Below are 18694 nucleotides of genomic sequence, written 5' to 3' on the forward strand. Positions count from 1 at the left end.
GACTTTGTGTGTTAAATTGTGCCAACACAACATCACTTGATTTTGTTCAACAACTGGTCAAGAGGGTAAAAATAAGCTACTATAATTGAAACCAGTTTGACTCAAAAAAAGAAAAAGATAAAAAAAAGTTCATAGCCTACCAAATAGCTTCCCCAGTCTAGAGACTTTCTGCCACAATACTAAAATACAAATTTTTCACAAATCACAACTCTTTGTCCCAAATGTTCTTATATGTTCTATGTTGTTTTTAAAATTTTACTAAGCCTGGCCGGTGTGGCTCAGTTAGTTGAGTGTTGTCCCATGCACCAGGAGGCTTGCCCGTTCAATTCCCGATCAGGGCAGATGCCTGGGTTTCAGGCTCAATTCCCAGTAGGGGGCGTGCAGGAGGCAGCCAATCTATGTTTCCCTATCCCTTTCTTCCTCTCTCTCTAAAAATCAATTTTAAAATCTATTAAAAAATTCTACTAAATAATTCATAGATTTACAACAGAATGTATTTAAAAAACACTCAAATCACTACCCCATAAAATGTTCAGAAACACAGGCAACCGTAGAAAATAAACGTGCATATACTGCTTTTATTATAATTATGGTTGTTAGCTGAATGAAAACAAATAATAGCTAAAAGGTTTCAAATGATAGGAAAACATTTGGGTAAGTTATGACACAATTTTTTGAGCACTCAGACAATAGAAATGTATCATATTTTTGCACCAATTGTAAATGAAAAGTTAACAACAAAATCAGGGAGTTGAAAGGGGCCTCAAACATATTCACTATATTTTAAATGTTAGACAAAGAAGTTGAGAATAGAAAAAACACCCAACATATACACCATAACAGTCTTTTTTTTTTTTTTTTTTTTTTTTAATGATTTCCAAGTTTAACTCTTTTCTAAAAGCATTAAGAGCATCGACCCTTATTGTAGATTATGTATCATCTCCTCTTTGGCTATGAGGTGTGTAGTTTTGTTAACTAGAGACATTAATGAGTTCAGTTTCTGAGACCAGTCATTTAATAAATTATTTGGATCCTTGGGTCTCTGGAAGTTGATAATTCCTGCCAATCTGTCTACTTTAGCAAAGATGGTCTTGTTTACTACGAGATTCGAGAGAAAAGCCTCTGACTCCTGCAAGAGAGAAAGACAAATCGAATTAAGACCAGATAATTATACACAATAAATAGAATTTAAGGAAAGCATTTTCTAAACTCTTCAGTCAAGAACATGCAGGGCCATCCAGCTAGTGTAGTTCAGTGACTGAGCATCAACCCATGCACCAAGAGGTCACCGGTTCAATTCCCGGTCAGGACACATGACTGGGTTGCAGGCTCAATCCCCAACAGGGGGTGTGCAGAAAGCAACTGATCAATGTTTCTTTCTGACATCGATGTTTCTATCTCTCTCTCCCTTCTCTTTGAAAAATCAATAAAAACATTAAAAAAAAAAAAAGTTAACAACGGCTGATTTCCTGAAACAATGTACTTACTTTACTGAGAGTCTAGGTAATGAATAGGATTGAATCTGCTTCCTTGCAAACTTAATACAGTTAGTTCTAGGGAAGACCTGTTACCAACAGCAACTTGATCTACTCTTTTCTATAATGCTTCCTTCTAAAAGGCAGTATTATATAGTCAATATGTTTCCAGACACGCTTGGGTAGAATATATGCTGTGCTACTTGGCAATTATGTAGCCACAGGCAAGGCAGTTTGCTTCTAAGGACCCTGGTATTCTCATCAGAAATGAGAAGAGCTAATGAACTAACCAAGGGTGAAACCTTCTAACATTCATGCTTCTTTTTCAGCTAAACTGTCACTACTACTTCTGATTACAGAAATGGCTTTTCAGACCATTACTGTGTATCTCACTTACCTCTTATCTCTTTAGTGTATATTTTAGCAACATGAAACCCAGATCTGAAATCAAAACCTCTCTATCATGTTCGGGGACCTTTTCAGGTGAACTGCAGTCAAGTCTCCCTCATACCTCTTATTTCTACAGTTCACTTTTGAGAACATAAACATATTTATCATAGAATATATACCTTTAACTGTAAAGTAACCAATGGAAAACATAATTAAGTGACAATTTTAACTAGTATAAATAATATTACTATAACTACAAACTGATATTTAGGCTGTTTTTTTGGTACTTAAGATAACTTGAGCCCTGGCTGGTTTGGCTCAGTGGTTAGAGCGTCGGCCGGTGGACGGGAGAGTCCCGGGTTTGGTTCCTGCTGGGGACAAGTATCTCGGTTGCAGTTTGTCCCGGGCCCTGGTTGGGGTTGTGTGGGTGGCAACCACTCGATGTCTCTCTCACATCGATGTTTCTCTCTCTCTCCCCCTCCCACTCTGTCTGAAGATAAATGCAGGGGATGTCCTCGGGTGAGGATAAAAAATAAAAAATAAAAAAAAGATAACTTGGGGAAACTGTCACCTAAACTCCTAAACTTAAAATTAAATATAACAAAACAGATATTCTCACTCAATTTTTATAAGTTAAATGATATTCAGAATGAATGGCTACAAATAACTCAAACAATGAAGTTTACTACTTACATCAACAGATAGATCCAGAAGTTGTGCCATCCTCTTCATTGTTATCCTCGTATAATACTTGGCCATTATTCTAATATTCTGGGGAGAGAAGAACGGGCAAAGAGAACAATAGTTGTTGGTAAGGCCAAAAGTCCATTTATTTTCATATCCAAATAGGTTTAGTTACAATGTCAGACTCAGACCTTTTATTTTTTCCATAGCCCACTGCTGGAATGATGCTGGTTCTAAATTTTAATAAAGTAAATACTGAAATATTTTGGTTCTTGCAGTGATTTGTAAGTTATTCTGAGTTACTGCCACAACACTGTTAAAATACAGTCAAAATATAAATTTATCTTAAATTAATGATTAAAAATTGTAACTGTACTAAGCCCGGCCTGTGTGGCTCAGTGGATGAGTGCTGTCCCACGGACTGAGAGGTCCTGGTTCAAATGCTGGTCAGGGTACATGTCCAGATTGTGGCCTTGATCCCCAGCGTGCAGGAGGCAGCTGATCAATGGATCTCTCTCACATCAATGTTTCTATCTCTCTCTCCTTTCTGCTCTCTCTAAAAAATCAATAAAAACATATTTCAGAAATTTTTTAGCCCTGGCCGGTTTGGCTCAGTGGTTGGAGCGTCAGCCTGCAGACCAGAGAGTCCCGGGTTCAGTTCCCATTAGGGGCACGTACCAAAAAAAAAGAAAGAAATTTTTTAGCCCTGTCCCGTTTTGCTCAGTGGTTAGAGCGTCGGCCAGTGAAGCAGGGAGTCCTGGGTTCGATTCCCGCTAAGAGCACGTACCTTGGTTGCAGTTTGTCCCCGGCCCCGGTTGCATCGTGTGGGTGGTAACCACTCGATATGTCTCTCTCATATCGATGTTTCTCTCTCTCTCTTCCTCCCTCTCTCCCTCCCACTCTATCTGAAGGTAAATGCAAAAATGTTCTTGGGAGAGGATAAAAAAATAAAATTAAAAATTCCTTCTGATATGTGTGCTACAAAATTTTGGATTCTTTTTTTTTATCCTCACCCAAAGATATTTTTCTATTCATCTTCAGTTAGAGAGAGAGAGAGAGAGACAGGGAAAAAGAAAAACATCGACGTGAGAGAGACACATCAACTGGTTGCCTCCCGCATGATCCTGACCAGGGCCGGGGACGAATAGCAACTGAAGTACGTGCCCTTGGCAGGAATCGAACCCGGGACCCATTGGTCCACAGGCCAATGCTCTATCACTGAGCCAAACCGGCCAGGGTCAAAATTTTGGATTCTTGAGAGGTCCTCTCAAAATGAAGCACGCTGACACATTTGACTATCCAACATAAAAAGTTTATGCTCGCCCTGGCTGGTTTGGTTCAGTGGTTAGAGTGTCGGCCCGTGGACCAGAGTTCCGGGTTCGGTTCCCACTAAGGGCACGTACGTCGATTGCAGTTTACCCGGGCCCCGGTTGGGATCATGTGGGTGGCAACCAGTCGATGTGTCTCTCTCTCTCTCTCCCTCCTGCTCTATCTGAAGATAAATGCAAAAATGTCCTTGGGTGAGGATAAAAAAAAAAAAAGTTTATGCTCAAATTTGCCAAACTTTACTTCTAAACTGTCATCTCTACCACACCAGACTCTTACATGTTCGACAACTCTGTTCTTCAAGTCTTTCCACCTTTTTTCACCTTCTTCTGTATAACCAAAAACATCAGTTGCAGGACTTTCCAGAGAACCTTTTCTTAATTCCATTCCATAGTCTTCAACAAGTGTAGACCAACGCATCAGCTCCATTGTGGTAAAAAGCTTTAAAAGATCCCTGTAAATTATATAAATCTTAATATTTCAAATCTGTATAATAACTTTCATCTAATGTAACAGCAAAGTCTTAAATATCAACAAGGACTGTTTTTAAAAATAAATTTTTATTTGTAGAATAACAACCAAGTGGATTCTTACAAATGTTACCAATTTTGCTACCATTTCCCCCCCCAGTAATTTTGAATATAGCATTCTGGTGCTCAACACTATGCTCTCTACTATACTATATTTGCAGTTTCTGGACTAATGACTATAACCTTTTAAATGAAACATAAAAGCCCCAACTACTGATGATAAAACCTTTATCAAATGGTTAAACGAAAGTTGTTAAAATTAACTTAAAATAAAACTTCTAGGGGGAGGGGGGAACCACTGGGTGAAAAAAGGAGAATCATTTGTAACAAAAATTAATCAATAAAAAAAAACAAAAAAAAACTTCTACTTGATAAGTGGTTTAGAATGAATAAACTCATTAATTTCTAATGCAGAACTATAAAAAACATTTCACTATTACCTCCAGTTTTATTATCTAATACAATTTATCAGTAACCAGTTAAGAAGTGTACCTTTGGATTAATGAATTTTCCTTCAAAATGGTACTTCTACTGAGGCATAGTAAATCAGTTATAAAGATACTTACTTATATTTTGGGATTTCTTCTAACTTCTTGTCACCACTTATTCGGTGAACCAAGTCTGACTGCTCATTATCAAAAGGAGCCAAGATAACATAGAGGACAACACTTTTCAGAGCCTAAAAAAGTGTACAACACAATAGATTATATGGAAGATTAGAAACAAAATAAAAACTTTGGCAGGAACTAAAAACTCATGAAATAATTGTATATATTAACTTTAAATATTGTACTCAAAAGTCTTAGAAGAAAAATATCTTACCAGGCTGCTCTTTTCACAATGTCTTTCTGTAATATTTAGATTTCATAAAATTATTACAATAAATCTTTGCTAATTTGAAGTACTACCTGGGCTGATTTTTTTTAACAAATGTATAAAAGAAAAAGTTCTTATAACAAAATTTTACAGAATACACATATAAGCTATTTAAAATAATTTATGTAAAATCATTTCCAAAGTAATGCTAGGTCTTTACATGTAACCTTGTTAGCAGGTGACCTGCTATACATATTTATTTATTTATTTTTTAAATCTTTATTGTTGGATGTAAAATGTATTACAGATGTTCCACATTTTCCCCCCATTGACCCCCTCCTCCCCACTCCCGCCCCCCTCCCACCTTTTCCCACACTATTATCTATGTCCATTGGTTATACATATAAGTTCTTTGGTTTATTTCTTCCACCCCCCAAACCCCTTTCCCTTTGAGGTTTGTCAGACTAGCAATGAATTTGTACTTCTTAATCTCTTCACCTTTTTCACCCATTCCCCCAACCCCCCTCCCAACTGGCAACCAACAAAATGTTCTCTGTATCTATGAGGATGTTTCTGTTCTACCTGTTCATTTTGTTTGTAGATTCCATTGTCGATAGATATGTATTCATTGCCATTTTGTTTGTTCATATATTTTATCTTTTTCATCAAAAAGACCCTTCCTCATTTCATATAATAACGGTTTGGTAGTGATGAACTCCTTTAACTTTTTCTTGTCTGGGAAAGTTTTTATATGTCCATCGATTCTAAATGACAGCTTTGCAGGATAGAGTAATGTTGGTTGTAGGTTCTTGGTTTTCATCACTCTGAATATTTCTTGCCACTCCCTTCTGGCCTGCAAAGTTTCTTTTGAGAAACCAGCTGACAGCCTAATGGGAACTCCCTTGTAGGTAACTAGCAGCTTTTCTCCTTTTTTTTTTTTTATCCTCACCCGAGGACATTTTTAGATATTTTGTTCAGATAGAGTGAGAGGGAGAGAGAGAGAGAGAGAGAAACATCGACGTGAGAGCGACACATCAAGTGGTTGCCACCCACACGACCCAACCAGGGCCGGGGACAAACTGCAACCAAGGTACGTGCCCTTAGCGGGAACCGAACCCGGGTCTCTCCGGACCATAGGCCAACGCTCTAACCGCTGAGCCAAACTGGCCAGGGCCTAGCTGCTTTTAAGATTCTCTCTTTGTCTTGAAGCTTTTGCATTTTGATGATGATGTGTCTTGGTGTGGGCCTCTTGGGGTTCATCTTGTTTGGGACTCTCTATGCTTCCTGGACTTGTATGTCTGTTTCCTTCACCAAGTTAGGAAAGTTTTCTGCCATTATTGTTTCAAACAGGTTTTCGATTTCTTGTTTTTGCTCTTCTCCTTCTGGCACCCCCAAGATGCGAATGTTGGCACACTTGAAGTTGTCCCAGAGGCTCCTTACACTATCCTCATTTTTTTGGATTCTTTTTTCTTTTTGCTGTTCTGATTGGGCATTTTTTGCTTCCTAATATTCCAAATCGATGGTTAGCTCCTTGGATTTACATACTCTATTATTGAAGCTGTGTAAATTATTCTTTATTTCAGTTAATGCCTCCTTCAATTCTAATTGTGTATCCATGATTTCTAACTGGTCCTTTTTTATGCTCTTGAGGCCCTCCCTAAGTTCACTGAGGTTCTCACTAAGTTCATTGAGCATCCTTATAAGCAGTATTTTGAACTCAGCATCTGTTAGGTTGCTTATCTCCATTTCGCTTAGTTCTTTTATTGGGGTTTGTTCTGTTCTTTCATTTGGGACCTGTTTCTTTGTCTCCTCATTTTGGCTGCCTCCCTGTGTTTGTTTCTGTGTATTACTTAATGAGAGGTATGGGGCTCGCTGAGACCAGATGCTGCTTGTTTGAAAGAATTTAGGAAAACCCGAAGCAGGATCCAAGACAGGCCAATCCTATGGTTAAGCAAGTGGCAACAGCTTGGGTGGGCTTGAAAGTTGGGTGGGGAGGGGCGAGGCCTCAGGGAGTCACCAGGGTGGGGCTACCAGTGTGAGCCAGGTTGCTGGAGTCCCAGATATGGTGACTGTCTGCCGCCCCCTGGGAAGGGCTCACCAAAGGAACAAAGGCCTCTGACAGCACGTGTGTCCCGGAGAAAGCCCCCTCTCCAGCCCTCGCTCCAGTGCCAAACAGCTCAGTTCTTCCCTGTGAGTCTCTGGTGCCCCTCGAGCTGCCTCCCCTCCAAGCTTAGAGGGAGAGAGTCCGACAAGTCCGTGCGCGGGCCCTTTAAGGAGCTGCCCGAGGCTCCAGCTGCGTCAGCTTCCCTGAGCCTCAGTTCCCGCTGGTTTTTCCAGCCAGAAGTTATGGGGATTCTCTTCCTGGCACTGGAACCCTGAGCGGGGCACCTGGTGTGGGACAGGGACCCCTCAGTCCTCAGGAAAGACCGTCCCAGCCGAGGTGTCCTCCTGATTTTTATCTGCTACACGTGGGTGTGGGACCAGCCCGTCAACCTCCACCCCCCTACCAGTCTTGATGCAGCTGCTGCTTTAACTCCGTAGTTGTAGGACTTCATTCAGCTTGATTTCAGGCGGTTTTGAATGATGGGTGTTCTGTAGTTTAGTTGTAACTTTGATGTGGTTGTGGGAGGACGTGATACCGCGTTTACCTACCTGCCATCTTGACTGGAAGTGCTATACATATTTTTAATAGTAAGCCTATTTCTTTCAAGGTAATAAGTATTGCCACAATTTGTCTGAATCAATAAGGATAAACTGAATTTCCAACACAACGAATACAAAGCAACATTAAATTACATACAATTACTAAAGTTAAAATCATTTCATAATAAATTTAAAAATGCAAATTGTTCCTAATAAGTATCAATGTCAAGTATAAGAATATATTCTTACCTGTTGCCACTTTTCACTTTCTGCCTGTATACAGGGAGTATCATATATTGCTCTGTAGTGCTTACAAATAGACAAATAGGAGCCCTCATGTTGATCCAGTTGAATCATTAAGTTATAGTATTTCAACTTTAATTTCTGAAATAAAAGTTGACATAATAAATTGAGGTTTATGGGTTTTTGCCCTAAAATCTTTTTTTTTTTTTAAATCCTCAGGGTATTTTTTCCCAAATATCTTCAGATAAAGTGGTAGGGGGAGAGAAGGATAGAGGGGGAGGGAAGGGGGGAGAGAGAGAGAGAGAAACATTGATGCACGAGACACATCGACTGGCTGCCTTCTACAGGACCCCAACCAGGGCTGGGGACGAACCACAACCAAGGTATGTGCCCCAGGCCAGAATTGAACCCGCAACTCATCGGTCCGTGGGCCAATGGTCTACCCCTGAGCCAAACTGGCCAGGGCTGCCCTAAACACTTTTAAAGTAAATTTATATTTAAATATGCTTACCTCTGTATTTTCTTCCTGGAAAAATTTGGTGTTAATTTTCTTGCTGATGATCTGTGTACGAATGTAATCCTTCACAGCTAAGCAGAGCCTCATTTGCTCCAAAATAAACTCCACTCGCTCTTTCTTTTCCATTGACCCGTAGGTTTCCACCTAGCAAAGGAAGTCCCCAAATTAATTTATAATATCTTAAAACTGGAGCAAAACTGAATATATATTAAAATATTCACCCTTGAAATAATAAGAACTCTCATGCATTTTGGGAGTGCTGATGATATAAAAAGCTAGTTTCCTCCAGAAAATTATATACTAAAATAAAATTTTTTTCTTTTGGTATAAAGTTCTATAAATTTTAACACATTTATAAATTTGTGCAACCACCATCACAATCAAGATATAGAACAATTCTATCACCCCACCAAAACTCCCTCATGATATCCCTTCATAGTCACATGTTTCCCCCTCTCATATCCCCTGACAACCACTGATCTGTTCTATCACTATAGAGTTGTCTTTTCAGGAATGTCAAGTAGAGTATACAACCTTTTGAGACCATCTGTTTATTCAGCATAATGCTTTGAAGAATACGACTCATTCATTGTGCATATCAATAATTCTTTCCTTTTTATTGTTAAGTAGTATTCCATTGTATGGATAAACCATGGTTTATCCATTCACCTGTTGAAGACTATTTGGAGCTGATTTCATCTTTTTTTCTTCCTTACTTTTGGGCCCCGGGGAACTCAGGAGACTCCCCCAGACCCAGCACAGGCCCCCTTTGCCCCACCCCCCAAATGACTAGCTGCTACACAGGACAGCCAATGACTGGGATTCCAGAAAGCGCTTAGCTCTGAGCTGCTTCTACTCCTACCACAGCCGCCCTCCCCTACTCCATTCTGCACCCTCCTTCTCAAAGGAAACCAGGGTTGTCGCCACAAAGAAACATGCCTCCTCTGACTGGCCCTTTCTGGAATATGGACATAGAGGCATGGAGGTGAAGAGGGGCCTGTCTAGACTCAAGAAGGTGAGAAATGACACTTCTCACCCTCCAACCCAAACCACAAAGGAAGAGACGCTCTGGCCTTGCCCACACCAATCCAGACTTTTGGCCTGGGGAGAGTGAGGATCCATATCCACACTCCCCTCTCCCCACCCTCTGAACAGGTCACAAGATCTGAATGCTCAGTCTCCAGCCACCTGGCTCCTTCTCAGTCCTGCATATTTCCCTCCCTGCTCCTTCTTCTCTCCCTCCTATACCCTCCCCATCTCTCTTCCCCTCTGCACCCTACCAGGGAGTGATCCTGGTGGGAGGGTCAACTAGACACCCACAGCCATGCTTTCGGGCATCACTGATCCGCCCAGCCCCCTCTGGCCAAGGGATGCCATGCTGCCCAGTGCATGCCCACAAGGACTCCTGGTTCCATCTTTTGCCTATCACAAATAAAGTTACTATAAAAAACTGTCAAACTGTTTTCTAGAGTGGCTGAACCATTCTGCATTCCTATCAGCAATTTATGAGAGTTCTAGTTGCTTTGCAAAATCCCTGCCATCACTTCGTATTGTCAGTATTTTTTTATCTTAGCTATTCTAGTAGGTAAGTAGTGGTATCTTGTGGTTTTATTTGCTTTTTCCTAATGGCTAATAAGGAAATTATAATTCTAAATATAAAAAAGATGCCAACTGCAGACTTTCTATTTATATATTAGTCGAAACCATTATATAAAAAAGAGGCACTTGTCTTTTGTTTTTTATCCTCACTCGAGGACATTTTTTCATTTTTTGTTCAGATAAAATGGGGAGGGAGGGAGAGAGAGAGAGAGAGAGAGAGAGAGCATCGACGTGAAAGGGACACATTGAGCCCTGCCCGGTTTGGCTCAGCGGTTAGTGTCAGCCGGCGGTCCACAGAGACCCGGGTTCGGTTCCCGCTAGGGGCATGTGCCTTGGCTGCAGCTTGTCCCTGGCCCTGGTTGGGTTGTGTGGGTGGCGGCCACTTGATGTGTCCCTTTCATATCGATGTTTCTCTCTCGTCCTCTCTCTACTTCCAGCTCTATCTGGATGAAAAGTAGAGGGGTGTCCTCGGGTGAGGATAAAAAAAAAAAAAAAAAAGGGAACACATTGAGTGGCTGCCACCCACACGACCAACCAGGGGGCCGGGGACAAACCGCAACCAAGGTACGTGCCCTTAGCGGGAACCGAATCCAGGTCTCTCTGGACCGCAGGCCGACGCTCTAACCGCTGAGCCAAACCAGCTAGGGCGTCTTTTCTTAATTCAGATAACAAGGCTGATATATATGGATGTAGAATGTAGAGTTACAGTATATATACACAAATACGATGTACAAAATCAATTATACCAAATACTATGTAAAAGTTCCTTAATAAAATATTTGGTATACATATATTGTAAATGAAATTATAAAATCCAGAATGACACATTTACACAGCAGAATAAGGTAAGACTATTATTATTACAATTTGGTCTGAAAATGTTTTTTTTTGTTTTTTTTTTAATCCTCACCCGAGGATATTTTTCCATTTTTTGTACAGATAGAATGGGAGGGAGAGAGAGGAAGGGAGAGAGACAGAGAAACATTGACGTGAAGGGACACATCGAGTGGCTGCCACCCGCACAACCGACCAGGGCCGGGGACAAACTGCAACCGAAGTACATGCCCTTAGCGGGAACCGAACCCGGGTCTCTCCGGACCGCAGGCTGACGCTCTAACCGCTGAGCCAAACTGGCCAGGGCTGAAAATGTTTTTATTTCACTGTTTTCTTTGTAATTTTTTCTTTTCTTTTTTTCTTGGTATTTGCCACTAGTGGGAACTGAACCTGGGATTCTCTGGTCCACAGGCCAACGCTCCAACTGCTGAGCCAAACCAGCCAGGGCTCTTTGTAATTTTTTAAGGAAAATAAAAACATGTACAATGAACCATCAATGTCTCATTTAAACTTCTCCACCCACTCTCCGTGTATCAAGTACTTTGAAGCAAATCTCAGACAACATATTATGTATAACTATTTCAACAGTTCTAAAAGATAAACTTTGAGAAAACATTATCATACCTAAAAATTCCCTATTATCACCAAATATCTAGTCAATTCCCAAGTTTCATTTATTTTTATAGTCAAATCAAATGCACATACGGCTCATACTTTGCAAATGGTAGATATGTTTCTTATGTCTTTTTTCCCTTGCCATTTATTTGTTCAAGAAATCAAGTCAATCATACTAGTTTCTTAGAATCTTCATTTTGCTAATTTAACAGCTGTCCCTGAAATACCCTGTAAACTGGTGGGTAAACCTAGAATCTTTGTATAGTTGAGATTAATTTTTTAGGCAAGAATATTTCACAGGGACTGGTGAACTATGAGGCACAGTCCTCTTGGCTGAAAAACAGTTTGAAGGAGAAACTACGCAGACAGTAAAAAGACAGTGGTCACCAGGCATCCGGGGGAGGGAAAGGTGAACTGGCAGAGTACAGAGGATTTCTACGAACAGTAAAAACCTATAATGTGTAATACTATAATGGTATACACACGTCATTATACACTTGTCAAAACCCACAGAATGTACAGCACAAGCGTGAACCCTAATTACTCTATGGCCTCTGGGTGATGATGATATGCCAGTGTAGATTCCTCAGCTGTAACTAATGTACCCCTCTGGTGCAGAATGTACCTCTCTAGGGGAGGTTTTGAGTGTGTGGGGCAAGGGGGTATATGAGGAAATCTCTGTACTTTCAACTCAATTTTGCTATGAACCTAAAACTGCTCTTAAACATAGAGTATTTTAATTAAAAAGAAAAAAAAAATGAGTTTGAAGTCAAACAGAACTAATATGAATCCAAACTCAAACATTTGATGGTAACAACTTTAGGCAAGTTACACAACTTTTTCTTTTTAATTTTAATTTATTTTCGAGAGAGAGGAAGGTGGGAAGAGAGAGAAAGAAACATCAATGTGTTGTTCCACTTATTTATGCATTAATTGGTTGCTTCTTGTGCCTTGTCAGGGGATTGAACCCACAGCCTTGGTGCATCAGGATGACACTCTAACCAACTGAGCTACCCGGCCAGGGCTAAGTTACACAACTTTTTTGAGTCTCAGTTTCCATGGCTGAACATGGGGTTAAAATAGTGTTGTGTGTGAACATTAAATGAGATCAAGTATACAGAGAAAATAGGACATGTTTAAATAACAAAAAGAACAATGACAATGCACAACACAGGTACATGATTGAAAAGCTAGAATAATCTATTTAATTTAATGAAGAGCCCTTGAAGGGCTAAAATTATAAGCTAAATTTTGAACACAGTTTATGTACATTTTTCTGGTGAGAGAGCCTATGGTTTTTTTCAGATTTCTTTAGTTCTTTGTTGTCTTAGTTTAAAATCTTTCTTAAGAATTGTCCAGAAACCTGGCAAATTATGAGGGAATTTTTTTTTTTTTGTTAACACTAATTGAGCCCAGAAACTGACCAATAATCAAATATTCATTAAGAACAGAGCCAATAAATAATTGCAAATTCTTGCCCTGGCCGGTTTGGCTCAATGGTTGGAGCGTTGGCCTGCGGACCAGAGAGTCCCGGGTTTGGGTCCCGCTAGGGGCACGTACCAAAAAAAAAGCAAATTCTTAAGGCATAAATAGTATATGAATTACTAAATCTATCACTGTGAGTTATGCCAATTAAAATGTCAATTGAACTACAGATTTTATTTAAATTGAGGAGAATTGAAAGGTTCAAATAATAGGACAACATAAAAATTAACTTATTGATCCTAATGCTCTTCGAAACTTCCTCAGCAGTTAAATTTATTTGGGACCATAATTACTCTGTTTCTAGCTCTTTGAATAACCTCACACTCTACTGTACTCACTCTTAATCATGGTACTTTAGAAAAAAGCAATAAAATCCCCAAATAAGACAATACTGCTGACCAAACAGAAACTTACACACTCTAAAATGCAGCACCTTACCTGTAACTCTTGTAAAATAGAGGCTGCCTCTTTGACGTCACCACTTTGCTCTTTGATAGTTGCTAATGTTTTAGTCAGTCGTGCACGCTCAATTTCAACATAAATCTACAAAGATGAGAAAGCTATTGTCATCAAAATTCCTACAGAAATGTGTTAACATTTAAAAGATAGACATGAACTATTACTTAAACTAGGTTTAGAGTATTTATCTTGGAGTTATTGTGTACTTTATCCTCACCTGAGGATATTTTCCCATTTTTTGTACAGATAGAGTGGGAGGGAGAGAGATGAGAAACATCAATGTGAAGGGACACATCGAGTGGCTGCCACCCGCACAACCAACCAGGGCCGGGGACAAACTGCAACCGAAGTACGTGCCCTTAGCGGGAACCGAACCCGGGTCTCTCCGGACCGCAGGCCGACACTCTAACTGCTGAGCCAAACTGGCCAGGGCGAGTTATTGTGTACTTTAGTCCTTCATGTACAAACAGCTATATTTTATATTTCACAATCAATAAATTTTTAAGAAAATGTCTCTATAAAATCACTGCTGTTTAATAACAGAACCACATGCTATACAAATGGCACAGAAACAAAAAGTACCTTTAAAAAAATAGATTACTTGAAAAATAACACCCTTTACAAAGAGCATATGCAGTCCAATAGCTACAATTCAACCAATATTCTAATTGACTTATTTTTAAATACAAGACTACTTTCTTTAAAAAAATCTGATCTTGCAAAGTATTAACATTACTAGCATTTTTGTGGTTATAAGTAATATTAATGGATTGTAACTTCCAACAAATTAAACATTAAAAATATAACTACACAGCTCACAGAGCTTAGGAAACTAATTTTCATGCTAAGGCTCCCCATTTAGCCTATGCCCTGCAGTAACCCCTTTTCCCCACTACACCCCCCGAAACCTTAATCTCTAATAATAACAAACTACTTACAGTTTCCTAAATATACTAGATGTTTCTTACTTTGGTATCTTTGTGTATTATTTTCGCTGTGTGTAAAATGCCCTTTTCCCAAGCCCCTGGCCCATCCTCAACTTTGTGGCTTCCCTGGCACCTCAGCTAGTCCATCTCGACATCTGTTCTATTGGGAACTATAGGAACACTGCTAGTATCATGACACAGCCAGGAATTTTTTCTATGACTGATCTCTTTAAGGTAAAAGAACAGTTCTTGCTCAATTTGGACCTAGCACAACACAGGCACTCATAACATTTACTGAACTGAACTGACAGTTAAAGAGTCAAAAAGTTAAACACAAGCTTTTGTCTTCAAACCACAAAAATTTATTTAGAAAGAAACATATCCAACACAGTCATCATTCTGTACTTGCCCCTTTTGAGAGAAACATGACATTGGGGGTAGAGGGGAGGACATCACAGCAAAATTTTGAAAATTAACTTCACACTGCAAATACTTTAATAATTTAAATATTAAGAGTGAAACCTTAGCTATCCCAAAGAATTCTTTTTTTATTAAGATAGCTCTGGTGTCAGATGCATTTTTATTATTATTTTGAGGTTGGGCTTTTGCTGTTGTATTTATTATTATTATTGATTTTTAGAAAGAGAAAGAGAAACATCAATCTGTTGTTCCACTCATTTATGCACTTCTTGTAGGTGCCCTGACCAGGGACTGAACCTACAACCTTGGCGTATCTGGACGATGCTCTAACCAACTGAGCTACCCAGCTAGGGCCCAAACATAGACTTCTGAAGATCTAGGCCAGGGTGAAAAATTAACATTTTTTACATACTAATATAAAATGTCTAAATATATAAATATCTCTGAATACAAGTAAGAGAGTACTTATCACTGTGAGTTATGCCAATAGACAACTCACCTTTCCTTCTGTAACCATTCGTAGGGTATCAATCAATCGAAGTTTGATTGGAAGGTCTGTGATTTCCTCAACGTAAGTACAGCATTGTTGAACCATTTTTGCAACAGCCTAAAATAATAAAAATTGCTCATAAATAAAATACATTCTTCATTCAGGAAAAGGAAGTATCTTATTGATAGAAGTGCTGTGGTTAAATGTGGTCTTCCCAAGCAAGTTTACACACTGAAAAAACCTCCCTGATAGCTAAGAAGTACTGAATACCCAGGAACAAATCAATGAAGGTTAGGAAACCCTCCGGTGCAAGGAGGAAAGGCGGAAGAGGCACAGTAGGCAATGTCTATTGGAAGGCTTGCTAGCTAGCTTTTTTTGTACCAAGCAGAGACATATGGAAGAAAGGAAAACAGACTAAAGGTAAAAATAAGAATAAAAATGAGAAAGAGGCCCTGGCCGGTTTGGCTCAGCGGTTAGAGAGTCCGCCTGCGGTCCGGAGAGACCCGGGTTCGGTTCCTGCTAAGGGCATGTACCTCGGTTGCAGTTTGTCCCCGGCCCTGGTTGGTCGTGCGGGTGGCAGCCACTCGATGTGTCCCTTTCACATCGATGATTCCCTCTCTCTCTCTTCCTCTCTCTCCCTCCCACTCTATCTGTACAAAAAATGGAAAAATGTCCTCGGGTGAGGATAAAAAAAAAAAAAGAGAGAAAGAGCCCTGGCCAGTTTGGCTCAGCGGTTGAGCATCGGCCTGCGGACCAGAGAGTCCTGGGTTCGGTTCCCAGTAGGGGCAGATACCACAAAAAAGAAGAATGAGAAAGAGAAAAGCAGAGTTCAACTTTGGCTGTTAGAGCAGTGAGGCAATGACCAGCAGATAATATGACTGAAGAAAAAAGAGTCAGTAGCAGAAACCAGTTCCATCATCTGGGTGGGGAGGAGGAACCAGTCACTCATACTCATCTCAATTAAATGTGACAGGGAAAGGAACAGCAACTCTTGTCCACAGCTTCCTCATAGTTGGATTACATTTCCTCTAGTTCTAACATTCCATGATCTAGGTCAGGGATCAGGCAAACCTTTTCTGTAGATATTTACATAGTAAATATTTTAGACTCTGTAGGTCATAGGGTCTTTAGGGCAACTATTCAAGCTTGCCTTTTAACTCCAAAGCTTTGAGAGACAATTCATAACAAATGGACATGGCTACATTAAAAAAACTTGTATTTACAAAGTTGGCAGGTGGGATTTGGTCCATGACCCATAGTTTTCCAACTTCTAGACTCTAAACAGCATATCATAATCATTAATAATAATAATTAGGACTCTCTGTCATTACAAACATGTTAAATTATATTAAGCATATTTTGTTTATGATAGAAAAGTAAACAGACTATCATGCTGTCAATGATACCTCAATAAGGCTGAAAAAAACATCCCATGGTATATTTTGCAAAGATTTCCTTGAAAAACATTTAATGTTCATGTAGTCCAGATTAGACTTTTGTCTGAAAAATTTGTTCAGACACCCAGGTATTCTGGAAAGCAAAGTTTTATTGTAAACTATAACTCTTTCAATAAGTTCAAGGCTCTGGGACACATATATTTCAAAAAAACAGCCCTGGCCGGTTTGGCTCAGCGGTTAGAGTGTCGGCCTGCGGTCCTGAGAGACCCGGGTTCGGTTCCCGCTAAGGGCGCGTACCTCGGTTGCAGTTTGTCCCCGGCCCTGGTCGGTCGTGCGGGTGGCAGCCACTCGATGTGTTCCTTTCGCATCGATGTTTCTCTCTCTCTCTCTGTTCCTCTCTCTCCCTCCCACTCTACCTGAACAAAAAATGGAAAAATGTCCTCGGGTGAGGATAAAACAAACAAACAAACAAACAAACAAAAAAACATAGGAACCTTCTAAAATTAATTACAATGGGAGATAGTACCTTCTTCCGGTCAAGATGGTGGTGTAGGTAAATGCGGTATCGTGTCCTCCGACAACCACATCAAAATTGCAACTAAACTACAGAACACCCATCATTCAAAACCGCCTGAAATCAAGCTGAATGGCAGTCCTACAACTACGGAGTTAAAGAAGCAGCCACATCCAGACTGGTAGGAGGGGCGGACGCTGTCGGGCTGGTCCCACACCCACATGTGGTGGATAAAAATCAGGAGGACACCTTGGCTGGGAAGGTCCTTCCTGAGGACTGAGGGGTCCCCATCCCACACCAGGTGCCCCGCTCAGGGTTCCAGTGCCAGGAAGAGAAGTCCCCATAACTTCTGGCTGGAAAAACCAGCGGGAACTGAGGCTCAGGGAAGCTGAAGCGGCTGGAGCCCCAGGCAGCTCCTTAAAGGGCCCGCGCACGGACTTATCGGACTGTCTCCCTCTGAGCTTAGAGGGAGGCAGCTTGAGGGGCGCCAGAGACACAGGGAAGAACTGAGCTGTTTGGCACTGGAGCGAGGGCTGGAGAGGGGGCTTTCTCTGGGACAAATGTGCTGTCAGAGGCCTTTGTTCCTTTGGTGAGCCCTTCCTGGGGGCGGCAGACAGCCGCCATATCTGGGACTCCAGCAACCTGGCTCACACTGGTAGCCCCGCCCTGGTGACTCCCTGAGGCCCCGCCCTGCCCCACCCAACTTTCAGGCCCACCCAAGCTGTTGCCAGTTGCTTAACCATAGGCTTGGCCTGTCTTGGATCCTGCTTCAGGTTTTCCTAAATTCTTTCAAACAAGCAGCATCTGGTCTCAGCGAGCCCCATACCTCTCATTAAGTAATACACAGAAACAAACACAGGGAGGCAGCCAAAATGAGGAGACAAAGAAACAGGTCCCAAATGAAAGCACAGAACAAACCCCAATAAAAGAACTAAGCGAAATGGAGATAAGCAACCTAACAGATGCTGAGTTCAAAATACTGTTTATAAGGATGCTCAGTGAACTTAGTGAAAACCTCAGTGAACTTAGTGAGGACCTAAAGAACATAAAAAAGGAACAGTCAGCAATAAAGGACGCGCCCTGGCCGGATTTGCTCAGCAGTGAGAGCATTGGCCTGCAGTCCGGAGAGACCCAGGTTCGGTTCCCGCTAAGGGCATGTACCTCGGTTGCAGTTTGTCCCTGGTCTGGTTGGGTCATGTAGGTGGCAACCACTCGATGTGTCCCTTTCACGTTGATGTTTCTGTTTCTCTCTCTCTCTCACGTCAATGTTTCTGTTTCTCCCTCCCTCCCTCTCACTCTATCTGAACAAAAAATGGAAAAATGTCCTCAGG

At 40.8% G+C, this 18694-nt stretch overlaps 1 protein-coding gene across 1 annotated transcript in view; it reads right to left on the reverse strand.

Moving 5' to 3' along the window:
• Positions 1-551: 551 nt before the first annotated feature.
• Positions 552-18694, reverse strand: part of PSMD12 (proteasome 26S subunit, non-ATPase 12) — a 32037-nt gene continuing 13894 nt past the window's right edge. Inside the window, exons 4-11 of the mRNA XM_036269790.1 lie at positions 15462-15569; positions 13596-13700; positions 8619-8768; positions 8114-8248; positions 4972-5084; positions 4155-4329; positions 2559-2636; positions 552-1129 (exon numbers count right to left, since the gene is read on the reverse strand). Coding sequence (XP_036125683.1) covers positions 920-1129; positions 2559-2636; positions 4155-4329; positions 4972-5084; positions 8114-8248; positions 8619-8768; positions 13596-13700; positions 15462-15569 — 1074 coding nt within the window. The 3' untranslated portion in view covers positions 552-919. The remainder of the gene's footprint in view (positions 1130-2558; positions 2637-4154; positions 4330-4971; positions 5085-8113; positions 8249-8618; positions 8769-13595; positions 13701-15461; positions 15570-18694) is intronic.

The sequence above is a fragment of the Molossus molossus genome, unplaced genomic scaffold (genome assembly GCF_014108415.1).
Source record: "Molossus molossus isolate mMolMol1 unplaced genomic scaffold, mMolMol1.p scaffold_m16_p_19, whole genome shotgun sequence".
In the NCBI taxonomy this organism is placed as follows: Eukaryota; Metazoa; Chordata; class Mammalia; order Chiroptera; family Molossidae; genus Molossus; species Molossus molossus.